The sequence below is a fragment of the Hemiscyllium ocellatum genome, chromosome 18, assembly GCF_020745735.1.
Source record: "Hemiscyllium ocellatum isolate sHemOce1 chromosome 18, sHemOce1.pat.X.cur, whole genome shotgun sequence".
In the NCBI taxonomy this organism is placed as follows: Eukaryota; Metazoa; Chordata; class Chondrichthyes; order Orectolobiformes; family Hemiscylliidae; genus Hemiscyllium; species Hemiscyllium ocellatum.
Genome location: NC_083418.1, coordinates 47,614,521 through 47,630,652, shown reverse-complemented (window position 1 = coordinate 47,630,652; position 16,132 = coordinate 47,614,521). Strand labels below are relative to the sequence as shown.

Sequence of the window (16,132 nt, the reverse complement as noted above, 5' to 3'; positions counted from 1 at the left end):
ATGCTGAAAATCAGAAACAGAAAGAAAAATTGCTGGAAAAACTCAGCATCTGCCAACATCTGTCGAGAGAAATCAGAATTAACATTTTAGATCCAGTGACCTGAAGGTTCTGAGAAAGGGTCACTGGATCAGAAATGTTAACTCTGAGCTTTTCCAGCAGTTTTTTTTTATTTTAGTTGGTGAGTCAGCCTTGCGGAAGCACTGAACAGAATTTTACAGGTTGTAACTGTGGAGAATGCAAGTAGGAAGAGCCCAAAGAATTCATTGTGTTGCCTTACTGCCACATAGCCACTTGCCTGAAACCTCTCAGAAATTTTATGCAAAATAGACAAGTCCCAAGGAGGCCCAACCTCCCTTCCCTCAACTGAGTGGCTAGTAATTGTTAGATTAGATTACTTAGATTACTTACAGTGTGGAAACAGGCCCTTTGGCCCAACAAGTCCACACTGACCCGCCGAAGCGCAACTCACCCATACCCCTATATTTACCCCTTATCTAACACTAGGGCAATTTAGCATGCCCAATTCACCTGACCCACACATCTTTGGACTGTGGGAGGAAACCGGCGTACCCAGAGGAAACCCACGCAGACACGGGGAGAATGTGCAAACTCCACACAGTCAGTTGCCCGAGTCGGGAATTGAACCCGGGTCTCTGGCGCTGTGAGGCAGCAGTGCTAACCACTGTGCCATCGTGACTTAAGAGCTGCTTCCTTGCAGGCAATGTTCAACTAATAGGAGGTCAGGGATGGTGTACCTTAAGTGGAAAAGAAGGAGAGGTTCTTCCACTACTTACCCCTTTTTCTTGATTAGGTCAGCCTCCCTAAGTGTGCACCCCCGCCCCAGTCAGAGCTCAACCTAGTCAGCTTTTTTAACTTCCCAATATCGTTTCTGGTGACCTTGCATCTAAGACTTCCATCATGTCCATGCTATAAGCCCTCTCTACTTAACCTTAACCTTGGCTTCCAGCACTGAGGCTCATGGAAGTACATGTAGACCCAGTGGTGGGCATCATTCCTCGTGGTGTTTCTGGGACTGCAGAACTTCCAGCTAAGAAATGTCAAATGACCGCGGAGCAGGTGAAATCGGGAAAGGTGTATACCCTGCTACATTTTTGGTGGCAGGCTGGTAAACTCCAATGTCCAACCATCCATGCCCATTAGGTGAGAATGCTGTTCAGTTTAATAAGTAGAGAAAAATGGATTGGTATTGTAAGCAGCATTTAGATTTAAAAGCAGTCATTTAAGTTATCAAATACACTTAGAATGGGAAAATCTTATCATGGAAAACCAAACAAATCATCAGGCACGAGAATTTTCCACTTGCAGATGAAATGGTTATCATTCCAAATATTCATCTTGCAGAATCAAATGATTTTGTTTGCTGAGCCAGTTACTGTCTCAAGTAGAGGAGCAGCACAGTGGCAGCAAGCACAACGTCTTAGTCTGGTGTCATGTCCAGCTGACAAAGTAGTGCCTGCACTTTAAAAAACCCAAATCCCATAAGCCCCCCTGGCAGATCAGCGGTTTATATCAATGAAAGGGATCAAAAGACCGAGCTCCAAAGGCCAAATAGCATTGAGAAGCGGGTGGATCTGTCTGGCACGCTGCTGTCTGGACACCACTGGCTTGGAATTTCTAATAACGCTTTCAATAATTTAACATACAGTTCTTTTATGTTTCCAGTTCAGCAGCTGAATTTACGCTGTAATGAAATGAGATATTACTTTCAGAGAAGTGCTGATTGGTATTTGTACAACATTAATTTGATTTAATTGAATACTGACTGATCATCACTCTCACCACACCCCTGCCTCAATTGATAGCTACAAGGAATAATGATTGCATTATCCATAAAATAAAATGTTAAGCATATCAATGTTTAAGCATAAATATCAATGAGTATGATAATTATTAATTGAAAACTGGATCTTCTTAATATTAAATTGTTTCTACTGTGGAGGAGTGTTTTTTAAAGTTTAACTTTTGATAGTTACTGAACCATTTCCATTCACTGCTCTCAAGCTTAACTCATTGATAGTATGACCCAATTTATGTAAAGAATACATTCGGTTATAAATTGAAAATCCTTCATTTCCCTTGATATATTTCTGAATTTATGTTAGATTTTAAATATTTATTGGTCAAATCTGAAATGGAACATATCATGAAATAAGTCAATCCATTTTATTCAATTAGTTATTTATTATAGGATCAAATGGTGTATCTCAATACTTATTAGTAATGTAATTTTGTCATAAAAGATGGGATCATACCACATGGGAAGGTTAACTCTTGCTGAATTGTTGTGAATTACTTTAACATGCAGATTATTTTCTGATATGACTGCCTCAAAAAGGAATTTCCTGCATATTTCTACTGAATAATAGATCTGTGCCTTGAAAGGATGGTGTGGAATGTTGAAGCATGAATAGTTGTACAAAACTGCTTAGCCATTTTAAAGATAACAACTAATATCATTGTTAAAATGAATGAGGAAGATATTTCAGAGAATCAAATTATGGTTTTGTTTTAAGGGTCCCATGATGACATTGTAATTCTGCTTTTCATTGCAATATAGACACAGAAATATGGTATTCATGGCTGATGACTACTGTGATTGCACTGAAAATACAAAACTGCAATAGCAATAGTTTGTCTGTGTATTCAAAATCTGATAATCACTTGTGATTACAGTCAAACATATCAATAACAATTGGTTTCATGTGGTTGCAGTGCCAAAGTTTTGCCTTCATTTAATTTCACTTTTCAATGATAGGTTCTCCTTGAAACAAGCTTTTTTATACAATGTTTTCACAAATTATGGGTTTACTAAAAATTTACTAATTTTTTGAATAGCTATTTGGGGACGAGAATCTGATGAGCAGATTTTGAAACATTCCAAAAGACCAAACCTATTTATATTCATTTTTGTCATAGAGAATATCTGATCTGTTAAGCACAGAAATGCACATTCATAGTAGAAGTGTAAAATATTCTGTAGATTTCTAATGCACTTTTAGTCTACTCTGATGTCCAAGTTTGTAAAATAGATTTGTGTCTTATTGTGTGTTGAGATTGAGCTGCTGAATGAATGATGACTTGGCTTATGAAACACAGGAATATTATTTTGCAATTTTTATTCATGATTAATAAAATCTTGACTTGAAGCATTATATCTGATAGCAAAGCCATTCATGAATAATTTTTAAGAATTCAATTAAATTTGTATCTATTTCCTCTATAAGAAATAATGTTCTAAACCTTTGGTACCATACAGAGTAGTAATAGCCCTGAAGAATGCTAAGAAACAAATCCCACCTTCTCCCCCACTCCACAACCCCAAACAAGACACACACCTTTGTGTGTGGATGGAAAGTGAGAAAAAAATTGTGATTTTTACAGTCAGTCACTCCTCAATCCAATTAGGGACCATAACTCATTACAGAATAACAGTCATTTGTTTAATACAATTTTTGTCTCAATCCTTTTTAAATCTTTTGTACTCATTGAGTTGAAGGATGCTAATCCTGCTGAATAAAATATATTTTATATCCAAAGTTAACCTCCAAGGTTCCATTCAAAGGTTAGGTCAAAAATTGTTTGCTGAGCCTTACTTTTCTGAAGCCTTGACCATACTAATGCCTGGTAAGAGTTACACTTGAATGGAAACAATTAATAAAAATATTGCACATTTAGCAGCCCAAGACTCAGGCCTCTCAAGACTGGAGACCCGTGGCATATATATTGTGGTTCGAGCAGAGCGTGAACTGGCCGTTATGCACCTTGCTCACAATTAAATCGCCAGTCATCAAAATAGAAAACCTGTTCTACTATAAGTACATTAAGTGATGGCATTTTCTTCTACAATTTTTTTTTCAAGATGATTGGCTTTTAAAATCACACATGGTGATGTAATGATACAAACGAAGGAGGCTTCACACTATATACCCAGATCTAATAGCACATGAATTTCTGACCACTAGTTCGGCATACCTGAAGCTTTTAGAGACAATCCTTTTGAATACCCAACATCATTTGTTGTTTAAAAAATGTTAGTTTTCTCCTTTAGAACATTTTAAATTTGTGTAATAAATTTAGTTGAGTTTTTTTAATGTAGCATCTGTGAACGTGTTTTCAGAATAGGAATTACTTTTAAATTCAGTTTGAATCATATTAAGTCAACTTTTTCACTGTATTTAAAAATGGTAGAAATGCAGAATTCATGGGTGGCAAGACAAGTGATGTTTTCATCTCTTCTCCCATGCCCTGAGGCAAAACATACACCCTAAAGGCTCATGTTGTACTACTGAAAATGCAATCCAGATGTATCAGGCAGTTTTCAGCACTGCATAGCTCTGATTGTTGAACTTACAACCAGCTCCTTAGAAAGTTGTTGAAGGACCAAGCCGTTTCATTACCAGACATGCTTATATGCACTTTGGTAGTAAATAGCGCGGGTTCAAAGCATGGAAGGTGGATCTTTTCTGATATGCCGTCAGGCAGAATGTACAATATGTCTTCTTGAAGAGAGGATAAATTCTTTGGCACTCAGCTAACCCTCTTGATGTTTGACTCATTGGCTCATTATTAGAATCTGTCCACTTCACAGTTATTAAAGGAGCAAAATTTTGTGCACATTCCATGGACCAAGGGAGTGTTTAAATGTGTAACTTAAGGCCAGTAGTAGTAAGAATTCCAAAGCTTGGAAGTAGTGTGGAAGATAAAGTGAATCACAGAGTAATAATTAAGTGACACCAAACATCAGTTTTAAAAGCATGTGGGATGTAGGATGGATGTAGGCAATTTTAAATTCCTGCAAAAGAGAGATATAAATGCAAGAGATACCACAATACATTTTCATTCCAACTCAGTGAAGATGCAGGGAAGAAGAAAAATGATAATGGCATTGATCTACTGGAAATGAAAGTGACAGATTGGGATGATGCCAAGGAGAAATTCAAAGTTGAGGGTGACAATAAGCTGAAGGATGATGACTTAACATAGGTCACCCCAAATGAGCATGTTAGGGAAGAGTGGGTCTGTTGATGTGGCAACAGTCGTCAATCAGCACTTTGATGAAAAAGTTCTCATGTTTAAGATCCAAGATTAAAATGATGCACTATTTAAATATTACCATGCTAAACTGCCATTCCAAAACAAAAGTTAAGACTCCCTTTCTACACGTTAGTGTTCTTGTGCAGAGAGGAATATAGTTGCCTATGCAAAATCAGAATATACCCCAAAGCAAGACTAAAACATAGTAATCATAAATAATGGAAAAAAGATCTGTGGTCCTTCCGAATGAAGCTGATTCCATCTTTGATAGCCATGAAAGAAAAATAAACTCTTACCACAATTGTTCCACAGAATCTGTTTCTTGTTAAATGATTTGTTGATGTTCTATTTCCTCCATATTGGAACAATCTGTTGCAAATTAATTCCCCTTTATATAATATTTCTTGGACCATTTTTAAACAAAAGGGTCTACCTGTTGTAATTTTCCAAGATGGGGACTCTTCCTTCACAATTTTTCACCATACCTCAATGGATAGTGTTTTAATTTGTCTATAAAAGCTAGGACTGTTGGCAGTAATAGTATATTTATTAGCTCTAAGCTTTTGTGCAGAATGAATGACAAAAACAAGTCTGTCTTTAGCAATGCCTTGACTAAACTTTTGTCAGAAATCACCAACTCTTAATTTTAGTCAATACCTTTATAATCATTGCAGCTACTTTGTTGCAATGATGTCATGAGCAACATCTCACACACACAAAAAACAAGATTTTTTATGTTGTATCTCTCCCCAAAACAAAGAAGAAGTCATTCAAGCAGTTGAGATTAAATTAATTAAGCATTCTTAGAAGCCCTATTATTCTTTGTTAAACATTCACAGCCTGAGATAGAGCAATCGGCTATGATGATAATGCGTAGTAAGGATTAGACAGCTTACATGGGAGGGTATAGACTTGTGTTGAAAATTTCATGTCATCTCATTCTAAATGTTCAAGATGAAGGAACTAGAGTCAGATTTACAATGAAAAGTTCTGCAATTTTCATTTTTTTTCTCTTTTGCCTGCTACTGCTTTCTGCAGAAGTTGTCCCCAGGAGAATTGTTAGTGTACAGTAGGGTTAAGCCTTTACATCCTTAAATTAATGCTTTCAACATTTTTTACTTGGCAGTCTCCTGAAAAAGGAAGGGTTTAATGATAAATTGAAACATACGGTAGCTGTTTAACTAGTTCAATTTGTGCTTGATGTTTATGGGCATTTTCTTTAAAATAAGTATGTGACAGTGCAAATATGTCATCATAAATAGATTGAATGCTTGTTTCAGAATACCTTTTAGTGACAAGTTAATCCCTTGAAATTTGCAGGAAAAGCAAGCTGCATTATTGTTCTGCTTCTTACTCAGAGAATAGAAATACTACAAATTGTTAATAAGCAGATTGGATTTAGAAATAAAAGTTATGGTGTAGGCTTCATATTATGATAGTTACATGAACAGTCAGAGGACTTATTTATAGAGTACAGACACCTGTAGAATAACATTTACTGATTGATTATTCATTTCAGCCAAATCAAGTGTTAATCCAAGGTAACACTGTTGAGAACAGGAGAGAGAAAGAAGCTAACCAAATAACTAAACAATGGTTCTGTGAGTAAATGAATCAGATAAGGTAGGATAGACTAGATCGAAAAGTTGGAGTTAGGCCAATTTTGACGGTATTAGGCAAGAGCTTTCAAAAGTTGGTTGCGGACAGATGTTCACAGGTAAAGGGATGGCTAGAAAACAGGAAGTCCTCAAAAGTGAGATAATGAAAGTCCAGAGACAGTATATTCCTGTTAGGGTGAAGGACAAGGCTGGAGGTGTAAGGAATGCTGAATGACTAAAGAAATTGAGGGTTTGATTCAGAAAAAGAAGGGAAGCATGTGTCAAGTTTAGACAGCAGAGATCAAGTGAATCCCTAGAAGAGTATAAAGTTACTTAAGAGATACTTAAGAGGGAAATCAGGAAGGCAAAAAGAGGACATAGGATAGCTTTAGCAAATAGGTTAAGGAGAATCCAAAGGGATTTGACAAATACATAAAGCAAATAAAAGTTTTCTAGGGAGAGATTAATCTTAAAGATCAGCAAGGCGACCCATGTGTGGAATCACAGGAGATGGGGGAGATACAAAATAAGTATTTTACATCAGTATTTACTGTGAAGAAGGATATGGATGATATAGAATATGAGGAAATAAATAGTGACATCTTGAAAAATGACCATGTTACAGATGAGGAGGTGATTAGATGGCTGAAAATGCATGAAGGTGGACAAATCCCCAGGACCTGATCAGGTCATAGAGTCATTGCAGAAAAAGACCCATCCATGCTGACCAGAAATTGTAAATAGATCTGGTCCTAACATTTGGCCCATATTCCTTGAAACCCTTCCTATTCATATATCCATCCAGACGTTTTTTAATTGTTGTATTTGTCCCAGCCTCCACCACTTCCTCTGGCAGCTCATTCCATACACACATCACCCTTTGCATGAAAACGTTGCCCCTTGGATTGCTCTTATATCTTTCCTCTCTCACCTTGAACCTATGTCGTCTAGTTTTGAATAGCCCCACCCCGGGGAAAAGACCTTGTCTGTTTATCCTATCCATACCCCTCAAACTCTCTAAGGTCACCCCTTAGTCTGTACACTAGAACTCTGTGGGAAGCTAGGGAAGTGATTGCTGGGCCCTTTGCTCAGATATTTGTATTATTGATAGCCAGAGGCGAGGTGCCAGAAGACTGGAGTCAGGCTAATGTGGTGCCACTATTTAAGAAAGGTGGTAAGGAAAAGCCAGGGAACTATAAATCAATGAGCCTGACATGAATGGTGGTTAAGTTGTTTGAGGGAATCCTGAGGGACAGGATTTCATATATTTGGAAAGGCAAGGACTCATTAGGGATAGCTTTGTCTGCGGGAAATTGTGGCTCACTAACTTAATTGAGTTTTTTAAAGAAGTAACAAAGAAGATTGATGAGGGTAGACTGTTGGATGTGATCTTTATGGACTCCAGTAAGGCGCACAACAAGGTTCCTCATGGTAGACTGGTTAGAAAGATTAGAGCACTTAGAATATAGAGAGAACTAGCCGTTTGGATAGCTCGAGGAAGAAGACAGAAATTGGTGGAGGGTTGCTTTTCAGAACGGATGTCAATGACTAGTGGTGTTCTACAAAGATTGGAGCTGGGTCCACCACTTTCTATCATTTATATGATAAGGACATGTTGGCTCAGTGGTTAGTACTGCTGCCTCACAGCACCAGGGTCCCAGTTTCAATTCCAGCCTCAGATGACTGTCTGTGTGGAGTTTGCACATTCTCCCCATGTCTGCGTGGGTTTCCTCTGGGTGCTCCGGTTTCCTCCCACAGTCCAAAGATGTGCAGGCCAGGTGAATTGGCCATACTAAATTGCCCGCAGTGTCAGGTGCAATAGTCAGAGGGAAATGGGTCTGGGTGGATTACTCTTCGGAGGGTCGGTGTTGACTTGTTGGGCTAAAGGGCCTGTTTCCACACTGTAGGGATTCTAATCTAATGTGAACATAGGTTGTAGGTTCATAAATTTACAGATGACACCAAAATTGGAGGTGTAGTAAACAGCGAAGAAGGTTACGTTGGAGTACAATCGGACCTTGATCAGATGGGCCAACGGGCTGAGCAGTGGCAGATTGAGTTTAATTTAAATAAATGTGAGGTGCTGCATTTTATAAAAGCAAATCAGGGCAGGACTTATACACATAATAGTAAGGTCCTGGGTGTGTTGCTGAATAAAGAGATCGTGGGGTGCTGGTTCATAGTTCCTTGAAAGTGGAATAGCAGATAGATAGGATTGTGAAGAAGGCATTTGGTATACTTGCCCTTATTGGTCAGTGCATTGAGTAAGGAGCTGGGAAGTCATGTTGTGGTTGTACAGGATTTTAGTTTGGCCAGTTTTGGAATACTGCATTCAGTTCTGGTCTCCCTGCTGCAGGAAGGATGCTGCAAAACTTGAGAGGGTTCAAAAAAGATTTACAAGGATGTTGCCAGGGTTGGAGGGTTTGAGCTATAGGGAGAGGCTGAATAGACTGGGACTGTTTTACTTGGAGTGTCGAAGGCTGAGGGGCGACCTTATGGAGGTTTATAAAATCATGAGGGGCATGGATAGGGTAAATAGACAAGGCCTTTTCCCCTGGGTTGATGAGTCCAAAACTAGAGGGCATAGGTTTAAGGTGAGAGGGGCAAGACTTAAAGAGATCTAAGGAGCAACTTTTTCATGCAGAGGGTGGTGGTGTATGGAATGAGCTGCCAGAGGAAGCAGTGGAGGCTGGTACAGTTACAACATTTAAAAGGCATCTGGACTGGTGTATGAATAGGAAGGGTTTAGAGAGAAATGGGTCAAATGTTGGCAAATGGGATTAGATTAATTTAGGATTTCTGATCGGCATGTCCGAAAGGTCTGTTTCCATGCTGTACATTTCTATGACTCTGAGATGGTAATTCCCTGGCAAAGTGACATTCCATGGAGGAAGCCAATGTGTTCTATGCAGCACCTCATGCTGAAAAATATATTCGAGCAATCTGTGAGGATAGCATTGAACTTATTTGTGATGACCTACATGGTAAAATAGATTACTGATGCTCATGAGGAGTGTGGTCTTTTACCCATTGGAAGGATTGACAGCACATGTAACTATTCATTCTGGACCAAGGATATTTGTTATCTTTTACTCCCAGTGATTTTTTTTTTAACCAGACATAACTTAGCATTAAAATTGAACCATGTGTTATGCAAACAGTGACTTGATTACAATTTCACACAAGCCATGTTCTTAGACAGTTTCACCTGATGTGAGCTGCTTTTTGATTTTCCTCTGTCTTCTCTAGGATCTCGCTGGAAATCAATGTCCAACCAAGAGAAGCAGCCTTATTACGAGGAACAGGCCAGGCTCAGCAAGATGCATTTAGAAAAATACCCTAACTACAAATATAAGCCCAGACCAAAGCGCACCTGCATTGTGGATGGCAAGAAATTGCGTATTGGTGAATATAAGCAGTTAATGAGAAACCGAAGGCAGGAAATGCGGCAGTTCTTCACTGTGGGGTGTGTATAGCTCTGTTTTTAATAGAAACATTTTCTAAAGTATAGATTCTCAAAGGTTATTTGGCAAGAAATGTTGTTCTAGAGAAGCAGCAAACAGGTTATAAATATATGGCATCTGAACCTCTACAAACCAGCATCCACTTGTCATAAATTCCAGACAGGAAGTAGGCCAGTTGCATGTTAAAATACAACAAACCAGCAGAAACACATTGGGAATTATATACATGCATTCTTGTTAATTATTATTTATTCCTTTTCTGTTCAAATAATTTTGCAATCAGTAATCTGAAACTTCTCTTTGAAGTTTCTCTTCAACATTTTCTGTTCTCAGTTCATTAAATTGTCTAATTAGCATTGTACGATTTACCAATCTCTCCTGTGGGAGAATTTACATATTTAGTTCAGAGCAAGTGCCTGTAAGAGATGCCTGCCCCGATCCAAGCCAATCCCAGAGCAAACTTGTGCTTTGGTGTTCTGTATGCGATTCTCCCAAAGACCTGGGGACAAACAAAAACAGAAATGGTGGAAGAACTCAGCAGGTCTGGCAGCATCTGTGGCGAGAGAAACACAGTTAACATTTCAGATCTGATATGCACTAATTGATGAGTTTCTCCAGTATTTTCTGTTTTCAGCATCCACTTTTAACTGAAGAAAACATGTTTTCCTCCTAAATCCTCAACCTTTACAGAAGAGATAGCAGCAGTAGATTACCTGTGGGATTGATGTGTCTTCCTCTAGGAAAGGACAGGAACTTTGAAATAGCTGAAAAAGGGACACACAACAAATGTCAAAATGTTGGGAGTTCTTATAAAGGCTTTTCTGAATAAAAAGGGATAAGTTCCAAGTGAAGATCATGAGCTGTCAGGTTCCCATGTATAGGAGATGTGAGTAAGATATATCTACTGTTATTCCCTAACCAGAGTTGAGTGGTCCAGTTTAGAAAAGACAGAATTTCAGCAAGAATTCTACCTCAAACTCTGAACCCTTTTAGTGAAACTGGAACCTCTGCTAACCTAGGTGCTTTGGAGCCAGCATTTTTAAAATACAATTTTTAACCTGTGGCCATGTTTTGTGATTCTTAACAGTTTGGTCAAACATTGGTGGAAATACTGTCTGTTCTGTCAGTATGTTATGAGAGATAAAATGGAGAAAGTAGGAGAGTGAGGGATGTAATGGTCTACGAGTGTGGTAGAAGCATCCATCAAATTCACAGACTGCTCCGTCTGTTTATTTTTGCACTTGTTGCTGACAAAACAAATAAAAACATGATGACATTTGATCTACCAGTTTTATAATAGACTTGAGTCTACTAACTATAATCGCACATTCAGTCTAACAAATCCACCATGGTGTGGTCATGGTCAGTTGGAAGATTGTAATGTGTGAAAAAGGGAAAATGTTACAGGAACAAAGTATAATATTCAAGGGAATTCACTTATCACTTGATCTGTAATATGCCTTGTACAGATACATATGAAATAAAATAGAACCCCACACCCATTGAAGATTTCACACCAGAAGTGACATATAAAGTATCTCACATTGTTACTAATGCAAACCTAACTTGACGGGAAGAAAACCAGCCATTCAACTAAAGTCTTTCTTTTTGAAACATTTTATTCATTCCTCACTGACCTCAACTGAAATGAGTTAAATTTATGAGCTGCTGCAATTACCTTAATTTTATCAAGGTGTTCCTGAACAATGTTTTTAAAAGAATTGGTCAGGTTAACTGCTAAACATTGTAATTGTGCTTCATAATGCAGATTAGCCCGAAAGAAGCAGTTTAAGAGAGCTGCTACCATTTTAAAATGAATACCCTGAAGAGAGATCAAATGAGTAATTACTAAACTGGGTTTACACAATGATTATAATTTCATAGTTTAGTATATAGTGATATGAAGTTAATATAACAAAATTGAGGCAGACATTTCATATTGAAGCATTGGGTCAGCTTCCCAAGACTATAAAATCTTGCCATATGCTATCAGGCACAAGCAAACATCATCATGTTTAAGCTCTACTCCAAGTATACACCATTCTGACTTAAAACTATATTTTATTTCTTCATCTTTTGTTGGTTTAAAATCCTAGAACTCCTTTCCTAACAGCATTGGGAGAATACCTTCACCACACAAACTGCAGCAGTTCAGGAAAGTGAGAAATGATGGCCTCACCAGCGATGCTGTGAATAAGTGAAAACTACAATCAGACAAAAACCCTAAACTCTCAATCCAATTTGTTACCGTAGACATATTGTTTTTTTAACTGATAGGAGGCCACTTAATCCACACATTGCTGAACCAATGGCAACAGATTAGTAGCTTCATTTTAATGCGAGCAATTAATTTTTATTCAGCATTTTGTTACTATTCTACAATTGAATGAGATAATTGGTTGAATTGGGAAAACATTATCATGACAAAGAAACATAGAAAATAGGAAAAAGAATAACTGATTTAGCCATTTAGCTTGCTCCACCATAGTTGACCATCCAACTCAGTATCCAATTCCTATTGTCTCCCCACTCTGTTTGATCCATTTAGCCTAAAACCATGACAGTGACAAATATGGTGTAGGGGTGTCGGTGTTGAGTTGGGATGGACAAATTTAAAAATCACACAACAGCAGGTTGTAGTCTAACAGATCTCCTTGGAAGCATTAGTTTTAAGAGTACTGCTCCTTCATCAGGTAGCTGTGGAGCAAGATCATAAGGCACAGATTATAATCTTGCTCCACAGTTATCTGATGAAGGAGCAGCATTCAGAAAACTAGTGCTTCCAAATAAGCCTGTTGGACTATAACCTGGTGTTGTGTGATTTTTAACAATGATAAATATGGCAGATGAAATGACCTCCAACCAAACATTTTAGCAGAAGGATGTGTGGCACTTTGAAAATAATCAAAAACTATTTACACTAAAGTTCCATATAATACACAAATGCTTAAAATTCAAAATTGAGGATTTTGGGATAAATCTCATCAGCTAACAACTTCTAGTAGTATGAGGGGCATCTAAATTGGGGCATGTTTTTGAGGATATAAACATTGTTCTTGGGACTGGTACTATTACATCTGTTGAAATCAGAAACTCAACGTTAAAGAGTTAGATTTGGACATGCTGTGAAAATTGAAATTGGATCAGAATTGGAGGGACAATTCAAAAATTATGAAATGAGGAAGCAATTAGAAAATTGAGCAGAACAATGGCAAATGGAATTTACTGGAATTTTATCAAATGAAGTAGAGTATAAACGTTATGAAATATGATGTCTGATGTACTTCATGACATATTGGAGTTGTACAGGATGAGGAGATATGGCATGGGTGTCATGTTGCAGTTAAGTTACAATTGTCTCATAAAATTTCTTTCTAAGCTGAAAAGTCCACATCATTCTAATATGAATTCTAATAGGGTGTGGTCACTGTCAGAGATGTGTGGGATGAGAGAGGTGTTCACTTTGGGAAGATGTGGGAGGGAAGGGTATTTAGTATCTGGGTTGGGGTTGATGGTGGGATAATCACTGCTAGGGGTATATGGAAAGGAGGAGTGGCCTCTGTGGTGGGGAAATGGTGTGCCCACTGTTGTAGGAGTGTGGGGGAGGAGGGGATGGATTGGATATGCACTGAGGGTGGACTGGAGGAGGACTGGGGCCGTGTTGAGTGAGGGTGTGTTTACACATTAAGAAAGAAATTCTAGCAGTGGGATAACAAATAAGGCAACCTTAGGCCATTCAAATTTAACAGATAACTTCAGCTATGGAAAAGGGGGCAAGCTTTGACAATTAAATTGACATTTCTGCATTTAGAGGGAACAGTTAGATTTTTCACATTTGTGAAGGTTCTGGGATGAGAATTGTAGAGCGCAGTCCAGTGGATCCGACTGTGATTGGATTATTTGGGCCATTCTCGATATTTATAGGGTTGTAAAAGGAATGAATAAAAGTAAACCTAGAATAATACTTTGAACTTAAACTTGAAATATAGAACAAGAGGAAACAGCTAAAACTATTAATTTTAGGATTCATATTTGGAGATTGTGTTACATGCAGAGTGATCAACATATAGAATTAATTTCCAGATAGGGAAATGAAGACAATAAACTTAGAATTGTTAAACAAGCAACAATGGTTTGAAGGAAGTGGAATGGGAAGTGCAGTCCTGATCTGTGGTAACAAGTGGTAAGCTGACCACGAGTTATAAAATATGATGGTTGTACACCTGGGAATCTGACAGCCTGAAGTGTGCCAACGTCCTGCACAGATAGAATGTTACACATTATACTTATAGCATTGCTGTCAACTGCCACCAGTTGCAATATCATTAGGTTCAAGTAAATGAGTCATGTTCAACATGTCTTCAAAATAATTTGTTTGGCGATTTCAGTTGCTAACAAATCAGTGTTCATCTTTGCATAGGCAACAGCCTCAGATTCCAATCACCACGGCAGCAGGCGTAGTGTATCCTGGTGCTATCTCCATGGCAACCACAGCAGCATCACCACAACTGACATCCGAGTGTTCCAGTGAATCTGGCAGTCCAGAGCCAAGCATCCCAGTCATCCAGAGCACTTATAGCATGAAGGGAGAAAGCGGCAACCTGGGCGTGAATGAAATGATAAATGGTGAAGATGAAATGGAAATGTATGAGGACTATGAGGATGATCAGAAATCAGACTATAGCAGTGACAATGAGAATCAGGAGGCCATCAGTGCCAACTGAAGAGCAACTGCAATCAGACTGTTATTTTGAACAAAAAAGTTATTGATGAGCCTGCATGTGTGGCTCCAACAGATTCATCAGCAATGGTCTTAAATGTTTCTTAATGTGTGAAGCATTCTGATTGTTCTTTTTATTTTTACAAAATATCGTGGACATTTTACATTACTGGCTACAGCCTGAAAACAAAAAAAAAGTTCAGGACTTGAAAGCTGTTGCTTAATATAGATTCACAACTATCTGGCAGTCTTAAGTTTGTTTTTTCCCTTTCTCTTTTTGAGCTTGTTTTAAAATGCTTTAGTTACTGTTTTCTTAAGGGGTGGGGGGTTTATTCTCACTCAGGTATGCTGTGTCAACCAGCAACTTGTGAATGTGTTTTTAATCTGAACTATTTAAAATAACTTAAATTTCGTAGTTTTAAAAAGAATGGGGGGGAGGGAGGGGGGATGGGAACCAAAACAAAAATGGCAGCACGTGTGCACAAAGAGCACAGCATAAAGCAGAACAACAAAGAGCTGAGCCCTGACTGGCTTTCCTTTTTTAAAAAAAATTCTTTTCTTTTTTGGTTGCATATTGTACTGTTTGAATTAAGAAAGTGCCAAACTTCTAATAACATTTTAATCTTAACACTCTGAAAAGTCTTATTTGGGAGACGCTACAAAAGTCTTAGACAATCTTCTGTCATCTTAATGAGGAAAAAAATATATAGCTACACTTACAAATATAGTTCTTTCCAGACAACAGTGAAGTTTCTCAGGAATATGAACGAAGGATTTCTATTTGAGACAGAGGAGGAGCTTGCCAGAGTGCATGTGTCCAAACACCTTTTTCTCGATGTGTCACAATAGGGTGTTCAACAGTTATTTTCCACTGTAGACAACATGACTGGCTGCTGCCCCACTTGTCACTGAAGCATTGTTTCCAGCCCTTTACCTCATTATGTTGGTTTCCGTTGAGAGTATCTTAGTCATTCCAGTGATCTATGGGGCCAATAATCTAGGATTATTGAGTTTAAAAAAAAACACAAGGGGGAAAGAAAAATGTAAAACCTGGGGGTAAAATCAGTAACCATAGGCCTCTGGGTGGTCTGAATAAATGGAAAATACCTTTTTCAAACTAGCTAAATGTGTTAAATTTAAGCAGGAATAACTCTTAGTCTGAATTTGCCTCTCGTAATTGGCACAAACATTCATCATTCTTTGCCTCCCCCCACAACACACCTTGACTTAGAAAACTTCGACTGGGCTAATCTTATTTCAGCCTCACAGGAATATAGTTGAGGTAACAGAGAGA

At 38.1% G+C, this 16,132-nt stretch overlaps 1 protein-coding gene across 2 annotated transcripts in view; it reads left to right on the top strand.

The window, feature by feature from the left end:
• Positions 1–15,200, top strand: part of sox6 (SRY-box transcription factor 6) — a 389,285-nt gene extending 374,085 nt beyond the window's left edge. For both annotated transcript variants that reach the window (XM_060838517.1, XM_060838516.1), the window contains exons 14-15: positions 9,904–10,120; positions 14,539–15,200. In XM_060838517.1, the coding sequence (XP_060694500.1) occupies positions 9,904–10,120; positions 14,539–14,842 (521 nt within the window). In that variant the 3' untranslated portion in view covers positions 14,843–15,200. The remainder of the gene's footprint in view (positions 1–9,903; positions 10,121–14,538) is intronic.
• Positions 15,201–16,132: the final 932 nt, after the last annotated feature.